The 9,446-nt window shown below is 36.9% G+C and overlaps 3 protein-coding genes across 4 annotated transcripts; 1 reads left to right on the forward strand and 2 right to left on the reverse strand.

Annotated features, from left to right (window-relative positions):
- Positions 1-692: 692 nt before the first annotated feature.
- LOC116029433 (MACPF domain-containing protein NSL1-like) lies at positions 693-4,484 on the forward strand. Its single transcript, XM_031271437.1, has 7 exons — positions 693-1,096; positions 1,481-1,719; positions 2,095-2,299; positions 2,421-2,504; positions 2,611-2,794; positions 3,114-3,280; positions 3,536-4,484. The coding sequence occupies exons 1-7, from the start codon at positions 824-826 to the stop codon at positions 4,220-4,222; spliced, it is 1,839 nt and encodes a 612-aa protein (XP_031127297.1). The 5' UTR covers positions 693-823; the 3' UTR covers positions 4,223-4,484.
- LOC116029434 (protein DEHYDRATION-INDUCED 19 homolog 4-like) lies at positions 3,276-6,974 on the reverse strand. 2 transcript variants are annotated; one of them, XM_031271439.1, is made up of 6 exons: positions 6,728-6,974; positions 6,468-6,607; positions 5,602-5,679; positions 5,213-5,496; positions 4,955-5,068; positions 3,276-4,424 (listed from the first exon to the last, which is right to left on the reverse strand). In XM_031271439.1, the coding sequence occupies exons 1-5, from the start codon at positions 6,828-6,830 to the stop codon at positions 4,960-4,962; spliced, it is 714 nt and encodes a 237-aa protein (XP_031127299.1). In that variant the 5' UTR covers positions 6,831-6,974; the 3' UTR covers positions 3,276-4,424; positions 4,955-4,959. The 2 variants fall into 2 exon arrangements, with proteins under 2 accessions (XP_031127299.1, XP_031127298.1); XM_031271438.1 differs by lacking the exon at positions 3,276-4,424 and having other exon boundaries at positions 4,618-5,068.
- An 809-nt stretch (positions 6,975-7,783) lies between these two features.
- On the reverse strand, positions 7,784-8,823 carry LOC116030781. The gene is made up of 3 exons (XM_031273116.1): positions 8,647-8,823; positions 8,359-8,505; positions 7,784-8,207 (listed from the first exon to the last, which is right to left on the reverse strand). The coding sequence occupies exons 1-3, from the start codon at positions 8,659-8,661 to the stop codon at positions 7,947-7,949; spliced, it is 423 nt and encodes a 140-aa protein (XP_031128976.1). The 5' UTR covers positions 8,662-8,823; the 3' UTR covers positions 7,784-7,946.
- Between the last annotated feature and the right edge of the window lie 623 nt (positions 8,824-9,446).

Genomic DNA, 9,446 nt, shown 5'->3' on the forward strand with positions numbered 1-9,446 from the left:
CCTTCTGCTGGAGTATGGCGACCGGCGATGGCAAAATCGTTGCCCATAGCCAAATATTTCTCTGAACAAAAAATGACCTACAATAGCAGGTTATTTATCAGTTTTTGGGCTTTTTTGTCCCAACCTAACATGTTAAAGAGCTTAATTACAATTTTTAAATGTTTAGGGATCTAATTGACTTTTCAATGAATGTTTAGGGGCTTATTTGACTCTTTTCCTTTAAAAAAAAAAAAAGAAAGAAGAAGTATCAATTCATAAATGAAAATACATTTCAAATCATCTAAAACGTTAAATCATAAATGGCATGTCTAATCAATAGATTATCATTTTAAAGTGTAATTGAAACTTTTTAAATTTAGAGGGTTAATTGCGTTATGCTTATTAATTTGAGGGTTTATTTGATATTTTGGTGAACAGAATAATATTGTGTTGCGACGTGGCAGAAAAAGTCAAAGTCAACTAGTCTACTTGCAATCTATATTGTATGTCAAAGTTTTATGCCCCATTTAATAAGTTGGGTTAATGACGTCAATCGTCAAAGTCAACGTCCTACTCCAACGCGCAATGCATAACTTTACTCTCCCCGCCCCTGTGAAATTCCATATTGCCGTCTCTGTCCTCTCTCCCCATTTTCCCTCAATATTTAAATACCTGAAATGACTTTACCAACCAAACTACTCCCAAAACCCTCACGGGAAGCAAGGCTATAGCTGTCATTTGACCCCCACCTTTCTTCCTCCCTCGACTTTTCACTACAAAAACTCAAAAAGCCACACTGCTCATACAAGTAGATCGTTAGAATCTAAGCTTTGTTTGTTCTTCCATGGCGTTTCATCCGAATAACAGAATGGACCCACAGACCGCGGCGGAAAAGGCGGTTTCCGTTATGGGATTCGGGTACGATATGGCGGCGGATATACGTTTATCCGCGTGCAAGCCCGGCCCGTCTGGGTCGGGGCTGATCGAGCTTGATCGGAGCTCCACAGAGGACTTGATTATGCCCGGCGGCGTTGTCGTCCGCGATGTTTCCACCTCCATCAAGTGTGATAAAGGTGAACGGACCCGGTTCCGCTCCGATGCTCTTACCTTTAATCAGGTACGTAATTTCTGGAAACTTCTGATTCATTCGTAAATTTCTTAGTTGCATGTATATATATGCCTATGTTAATTTCGTTCACGGAGAAATTATATTGATGAATGCTGGAGATATATCATATTTGTTTACCTTTCAAATTTCCATTCTGCATACTGAATAAATGAATGTTTGAATTTCTCTTTTCAATTTTGGAATTAAATGCTGAGAATTTTACGTCTATTCAACTATTCTTTGCTTCTATTTTTCATTGACCTTAAGTGCTTGGAAGACTTGACTTTGATCCTTGACCTCAAAAGTAGCATTGGAAAGTTCAGATTTAATTATGATATCAATTGACTTGATCATTCAATCATTTAAGAAAAATGTTTTTCCAAATGTGATCAGATGTCGGAGCAATTCAATCAGGACGTGGATTTATCTGGTAAAATACCTTCTGGTCTATTTAACACAATGTTTGACCACAGAGGGTGCTGGCAGAAGGATGCTGCTAGCACTAAACTTGTTGCTTTTGATGGTTGGTTCATTACCTTGTATAATGTCGAGTTGGAGCGCTGCCATGTTACTCTATGTGAGCAAGTAAGAAGAGAAGTTCCTTCTTCTTGGGATCCTCCTGCTCTTGCTGAGTAAGATTCTTATGCTTATTGCTTCAACAATGCTTACTATCACAACTCAGAAGGCAGGATATTTTAATATGAAGCACATTTGTAGGCAAAAATGGCTCTTTACTTTAGAGGTTTTTATATGCCAAGGAGGACATATTAACAGATTGAGTATTTTATAAGCAATTACTGAAACAACAGAAATTATCTGAATAAAGAGTCTATTAAAAGGTAGGATAGGAACTGGGAGTTGCCACTGCTGTTGGTAGAGAAAAATGTTTTCAAACATCTTTCTCTGATTTTTGTGTTAATGATGAATGTGACTTCCAGCTGGTACGAGAGGATACTCTCTAATTGTAGGAAATTGCTGACTGTGAAACTAATGGCATGATTCTCCAGGTTCATTGAAAAATATGGCACTCATGTTGTTGTTGGATTAAAGATGGGAGGAAAGGATGTAATCCACATAAAGCAGCTTCAAAAATCAACTCTTGAACCTATTGAGGTGCAGAAATTGTTAAAACAATTAGCTGATGAGAAGTTTTCTGAAGATGGAAGTGAAGGCCCAAAATCAAATCCTGACAATTCTAATGAAAGACTGAAGGTAATCCTATTTTAGGACTCTTTAGATCTCCTGATACATGCTCTCAAAGACCATAGATTCAGATGCATAATAATTGTAATTTCAAACTGATGCACTGATGGTACTTTCTTTTTGTTCACAGGATGAAAAGTCCATCTTCTGGGATCCCAGTTTACCATTTGCAAGCTCAATGAGACCGTCTATCACATCCCACTCAAAGAACAATGTATGCTTTCAGTTTCTACAGCAGCACCTTTTTTAGCATTACCATTTTGTGCAGCTTTTTAAAATCAAAGATAAATTCAAGCTAAGACATGATATTTTTGGTGCAGGATATTGTAAGCATTCATGTTCGTCGGGGTGGCAGTGATTGTGGTCAAAGTCATAGTAAGTGGCTTTCTACAGTGTCACAGTCTCCTAATGTCATATCAATGTCCTTTGTGCCTATTGCTTCACTATTGAATGGAGTTAAGGGCAGTGGATTTCTAAGCCATGCAATTAATCTATACCTACGATGTGAGTATGTCTAACTGTACATTCTCAGCGATTTTCTATTTACACTCTCCTATATTAGATAGCTTTATTGGACAATAATGGCCATGAGATTATGAGAGACATTCTTGTTTCCTTTGATAAAATAAGCAATAACTTGTGTAGTACATTGCCAGTAATACCATCTTCTATTTGAGTATGTAGTTGATTACTTGAGTAAGAAATCTTTTTGTATAGTAGTGCTCCGATTTACTGTAATAGATACATCTATGAAACAATATTAGCAGTTGCAAATATAAGAAATTGAAACAGTTTTGGTATCTGATAAGCAATACTTGTGCAGACAAACCGCCAATAGAGGAACTCCTTCAATTTCTAGAATTTCAGTTACCTCGACGGTGGGCGCCAGCATACAGTGATCTTCCCCTTGTTCATCGTCGCAGGAAGCAGGCTTCTCCGTCATTGCAGTTCACTTTTATGGGTCCAAAACTTTTTGTTAACACAGTGAAGGTGAACTTTTGTATGCCAAAGCAAACAGTATACATTTAAACTTTACAATTGCATCTTCTCTATAGTTGAATGGTAATAAGAGTTGTACAAGTAGAAAAGAAAGTGGAGAGATCACTGCTTCCTAACCCATTAGCTGTTGTCAACATTCTGACCATTTATATGGTTAAATAACTTAAATTGTTTTCCCCTTTTTTACCAATAATAGTTGGATTGTCATATCTTCCTCTTTGCAGCTCTAACAATGAGAATTTGCAGGTTGACTCTGGAAACCGGCCAGTCACTGGAATTCGGTTGTACTTGGAAGGTAAAAGGAGTGATCACCTAGCTATCCATCTGCAGCATTTATCAGCACTTCCAGAAAGCCTTCAACTGACAGATGATCACACCTATGAGCCCATTGATGTGAAATTTCAGCAAGACTACTTTGAACCGGTTAAATGGAGCATATTTTCACATGTTTGCACAGCTCCAATCGAGTATCAAGGGGCACGAATAGATGACTTTGCATCTATTGTGACCAAGGCCTGGTTCGAGGTGAAGGTTGTTGGCATGAAAAAAGTTCTGTTCCTGAGGCTTGGTTTCTCAATGGTGTCCTCTGCATTAAGCCGAAGGGCAGAGTGGGACGAACCCTCAAACTCAGCTCGAAAGTCAGGACTGATATCAATGCTTATCACCACGCCATTCAGTACAAAGCTCACTCCACCTGAAAAACCAGCCAAGGCTGATCTGAATTCAGCAATTTATCCTGCCGGCCCTCCCACACCAGCAAAGCCACCAAAAATGTCACACTTTGTCGACACAAAAGAAATGGTGAGAGGCCCTGAGGATTCGCCTGGCTATTGGATGGTCACAGGCGCAAGGCTCTTTGTTGAGGACAGCAGAATAAGAATCAAAGTGAAGTATTCACTCCTAACAATACTGTCTGAGGATTCCTTGATGTAAGAATCAAAGTCGCCGAATCCCTGCCTTGTATACTTTTTCTTACGCTAGACTAATTCTAAGCCTCAGAGCCCCCGTGTCAAAAGTCACTGGATGAAGTAAATTGCGAGTCGCCCTTCAATCCTAGGTAACCATTTGGTAGAGGTGAAAGATTTCTTTTTCTTTATAACAGCATGGTGGTATAGTTCAAATGTTCAATCAATTCCTGTAGAAAGCAACTCAAATTTTAAGTAAATATTACAAAACATCTCTGTTCTTTGCTCCTCATCTGCCTGGCACATGTTTCCATTTCCTTTTGTTTAAATGAGATTGTATATTCGTAAAGGGAAATTTCGTTTCCTTCTCAGCAACAGCACAGAAGCGGGGTAAGGGGTGAAAGAGACACTGAACAGCAATCCTATACAAAATTTTCTTACTGATAACATTTCTGCCAAGTGCAGACCTTAAAAATCCTCTCAAAGTTTACAGATTTACAGTGGCAACCTCAACTAAGTATAAATTCCAAACAAAAAGTTGGAAAGAAAATACAGAGAGGGTGCTGATTTTTACAGTTATCATTAGGGACAAACACCTCTTGTTGGGAGGATTCTGGGAATTATACATCAGTAATATGACTTTGAGACGAGGCATGTGCCGGGTTGTTTAATAAACCAAATTATTTCAACCCAGCGAGATCACCCCTTTTATCTGAATCTATATTGTTCAGTCACTATTATTTGCAAAATTCAAACTTACTGGTATTAGTCAGCTAACAAAGTCGAGGCAAGCATATCCTGGATAAAAAAAGCCCTTCCAGTGGCTTGCTCTATCCTTTTTTCTCGCTCTTCATAACTTAGCGATGGATCCAAACTGCAAGAATTAATGGAATAGAAAGAGAGTGGAATTATAAGGTTTTGTAAGCGTGTATATATACACGGCTAAACAAACAGAAATGTAGAATTCATAGTGACAAAAGAGTGCGCATTTCCATCTTTGAGTGATTCGAATAACTACCTTAACTTCCATATGTGTTCAGATCCCGCACTCTTAGTAGGACTGTCCTCAATACTGGATACTACAGATTTTGAAATTTCTTCGACTTCAGACCCGGGGAAGTTGAGCACAAGAGATGAGAGGAAGGGATCACTAGGGGCACTAGATGAAGTTGCGGTGTTCGATCGATACCCGCTGCCTCCTAGAAGCACCTGTAGATGGGCTTCCCGAAGATCCCTTCCTAATAAAGAAAGTGCCTGACTGCTGGGAATCGCAACCCTGCGTAACCTCCGACGGCGCTGCAAGTATTTTTAAGTTCAGGAAACCTTAAATATTCCCAGGAAGCAGCTGCCTGACGGGATTAGAAGAGTTCATTCAGAAAGTAACAAAATAAACACATCAAAGGATATCTTGAGCAATTGTCCGTGCTGCAGTGTGATATGGCTTAACATGTCCCTCGAAACTTTAACAGAACAAATGGGACAAACCTGCAAGCAAAAGACAGAAGCTTTAAGATTAAGCTTCAAATCACACTGCCTAAGTTGACCCTTTCAACCCTATCCAATATAGCTCTATTAGGGTTTTCAATATTCTCAAGCCCCACATGATCAAATTAATGAAACGAAAGAAAATTTAAAAGCTATGTTCCCACCTAAACACTACCATTCCCCTACGTCAAGGGCAGGCATAAATGCATAACGAAATAGATTCCTATGCTGTGTGTTAGATTAGACGGGAAAAAAGCTTATCTGCACACAACCCTTCAATGATAATTTTCTAGCATTTACTTAATCATCCAATCATATCCCGTCATGGATACCCATTACCTAAACAAACCACATATGTTCTTTTATAAACAAATGGCTAATATTTGCCATTCTGGAGGATAGATTTCCTTATACATGAATACTCAATCAGACCATCAAACATATCAACCAGATAAGGAGTGCTCGCTAACAGATTATTATAAATAGTCTCTGCAACAATGTATATTGCCAATATTTCCTTCAATCAAAAATAGCAAAATTTCTTCAGGGAATAGAAGAAAAAGGACCCCAATAAAAAATTTAAAAAAAAAAACTTCTTTTTTTGGCCATAAAAGAACTTATTAGATTTCCAGAACGATAAGATCAACTTTTCCCATCAATAGAAGCTAACCCAATAATTCAGACATTAAATTATACATCTAAAAATTTAAAGGAAAAAAAAAATGAAATACGAGTAACAGAAACAGATATAGATACATGTTGTATATATTGATGAAAACAGAACTTACTGTGACTTTGGAGTCGCAAGAATGCTCGTCTTCCAGATGGGAGCAAAGGGAGGTAATATCGAAGTCCTCATAACAATACGGGCATGGGAAATCGGGTCGGGCCTCTTCTTCAACCTCGAAATCATCTAAGCTCAGCCGATCTACATATCACCCAGAAACAACAACAACAACAACAACAAAATCCGATCTTTAAACGAATTAAAGCACTCCAAATCGATCAAAAGAAAAAAAGAAAAAAAGAAAAAAAAAAAGAGACAAACCCAATTGAGAGGTGTTGTTATGGTAGTATGTGTGATGGTGATGCTGCAAATTGAATTGCCGCTTGGCAGCTGCGAGGCGAGAGGTCCAGAAATCAATATCCATGAATGAATGAATGAGAGAAACGGTGAACAAGCTAAGAGACGAAAGAAAGTAATTTTTATTCCTTTTTCCTGATTTTGATGTCTTTTTTTGAGTGAATTGTGTTCTCGGTTGCTTTGACCTTTTCTTCTGGTTATGGTTAGCTGAGAATGAAAGAATATTATTGTATTTTCCAAGTCGGCAAGTCCTATAATAATTGTATTTTTATAAGAATTTTATTAATAATAATCATGACATATTATTGTGTGCGTGGACAAGTACATATATTGTGGAACAAGGTAGAACTTGGTCTAAAAACTTTTGCTCCTTTTTTTCATAAATAAAATTAATACATCAAAATATATATATATATATATATATATATATATATATATATATATATATATATATATATATTAAATGAAATCTTTTTAAATAACACTTATATTAATTTTTTAAAAAAATTAAGATATTATTTTAATATATAATTGGTTCATAAAAATCATTATTGTACATGAATAACCACTGTATGTATATATATTCACCATTGTAGGTACATAAATTCATTACTATAAGAACGTAGATTAATTGTTGGAAGTACATAGATTCACTATTGTTGGTGTCATTTTTATGCAAATCTAATACGGAATATTATTTTTTGAATCATTATACAATTGACTATTGTTCACATTGGAATGTGAACCATGAATACATATATTCATTTTTAATATACTAACTAAAAGAAATATTCATTACATTAAAAATAAGCATTCAATATGCTAAAATTGAACATTTATTAATAGACTAATGGTCCACAATATAACTTGATATTATTTTTTTATGTACCTAAATTTTGTATATTATTTTTATGTAACTATTAGTACTCATCATCGACTTGTTTTTTTTATATAAAAATAATACTCCGTATATAATTCTGTTCTTTGGGAATGTATATAATGCTTGTATTTGAGTATGCATTGAATTCAATATTATGAGGGCAGGGGGGATATTTTATTATGCTCAAGGGAGCAGAAATGCAGAACATACAGCAAATACAGAAACAAGAAAACAAAAGAGCAGAATCATATCGATGATGATCATCCCCCGCCAGTATGGCTAGATATGAATCTGCAGGGCGGGCTAATTGTGGAACATTCTCAGCTTCGTGCTGCTTTTACTGCGACTCATCTTCCCCATAACATTCTGCAACAATGGAACACACACCCCCTCCCCCTCCCCCTCTCCTCCCTTTCCACCTTCTGAATGCGATCTTCTGTAATCAATACCACTCTGATTCCCCTCCACCTGCACCTTCCCCGGAAACTGCAACGGTTTTCCCGGCCTAATTCCGATCAGCCGCCCCAGAGACACGCTCCGGTCCGGGAAGAAAGATGCCGTGGACTGAAACGTAGACTCAAATTTCAACATGTTAGTCACAGACATCTGCTAGTTATTAGTCCAATCAAACTACTTAACAAGTCTAGTCAACTTGAACCAGGCCTTAATACATAATATATATTATTAAGGAAAATCTTATTGGATAAAGTTTTACCTCGGTGTCGAGATTTGAAGAGGAAAGTGAGGAGAAACTTGGGGAAGAATATGTGGCCGTGGCCGTGGCGCGAGATGTCTCCAACAATCTCAGCCTAATATTCATGTTTCCTAGCCGGAGTGGCCACCCACTGGGAACCTCACTGTCCTGGAAACATATATATATGTTCTTAGCTTGTCAACAATAATCATCCAAACAATTCAGAGAAAAACAGATACATACAAGAATCATTCATAGTATATAACAAAACAAATTCAATATGCAAATCATCAAGATTATATATAGTACCGCTGGAATGACCATGGCTGAAAGGAATTGAAGCAGCAGATCAGATAGGGGATTTTCTGGGGAAAAAGACAGACAGAAATTATATAGGCAGAAATTTAGGCCTAGGAACTAGGAAGATGTTGGTGAGGACTCTGATCCAAAGCTTTTCAATCTTTTTTACAGTACATTCTTTCTTAAACATCAACTAACATAGCATTCAATTGCCTGCCCCAGGTCCCACCTACGAGTTCGCCCTTTATATCACCGCACTACTGATTTAATACCATCATCTCATTTTTCTTTTTTTCTTTCTTTTTTTTGGGTTTGCTAATTTTCTAATCAAAGCTGCACCCGTATAATTTTCACCACCGTAATTTAAAAACGAAATTTTAACAACCAAACATAAGCTTCACACTCCTTAATGAATGGGTAGAAATTTGAAAACACTGACTATAATTTTTTTCATTTCTGAATTCTGACCATAATTCATTAATTCGTAGCTTTCTGATGACGTTTGGATGATTGGAAAATAAAGTGACAATTCTAGTTATATACGGGTTACAATACCATGTGTTTCGTAGGTTGTAAATTCCCTTACGTATCTCTGAAAAATTACAAGGTGCCATTTAGAATTTCATACAAAAAGTTCACATGCGTGCATGGTGGCATATATGGCATTAGGACAAATTAAAGGTCTTATTAGGATATTAGCGGATGGATAAGGCAAACTAGATTAGATATGATGTTGTGTACAAATCAGTAATAAATTTAATTTGTTGCTAAACAACAATAATAATGGTCCTGTTGAGGGATGTTAATTG

This window comes from Ipomoea triloba, chromosome 9 (assembly GCF_003576645.1).
Source record: "Ipomoea triloba cultivar NCNSP0323 chromosome 9, ASM357664v1".
NCBI lineage: Eukaryota > Viridiplantae > Streptophyta > Magnoliopsida > Solanales > Convolvulaceae > Ipomoea > Ipomoea triloba.

Excerpts from the sequence above, each read along its gene's own strand:
- LOC116029433 (XM_031271437.1), top strand. The coding sequence starts at position 824 with ATGGCGTTTCATCCGAATAACAGAATGGACCCACAGACCGCGGCGGAA. Across the intron at positions 1,097-1,480 it reads ATGCTCTTACCTTTAATCAG|ATGTCGGAGCAATTCAATCA; the intron begins GTACGTAATTTC and ends AAATGTGATCAG. Across the intron at positions 2,795-3,113 it reads AATTAATCTATACCTACGAT|ACAAACCGCCAATAGAGGAA; the intron begins GTGAGTATGTCT and ends ATACTTGTGCAG.
- LOC116030781 (XM_031273116.1), bottom strand. Across the intron at positions 8,208-8,358 it reads CTTCAAATCTCGACACCGAG|TCCACGGCATCTTTCTTCCC; the intron begins GTAAAACTTTAT and ends TCTACGTTTCAG.
- LOC116029434 (XM_031271439.1), bottom strand. The coding sequence starts at position 6,830 with ATGGATATTGATTTCTGGACCTCTCGCCTCGCAGCTGCCAAGCGGCAA. Across the intron at positions 6,608-6,727 it reads TAACAACACCTCTCAATTGG|ATCGGCTGAGCTTAGATGAT; the intron begins GTTTGTCTCTTT and ends GGTGATATGTAG. Across the intron at positions 5,069-5,212 it reads GAACACATATGGAAGTTAAG|TTTGGATCCATCGCTAAGTT; the intron begins GTAGTTATTCGA and ends TAATTCTTGCAG.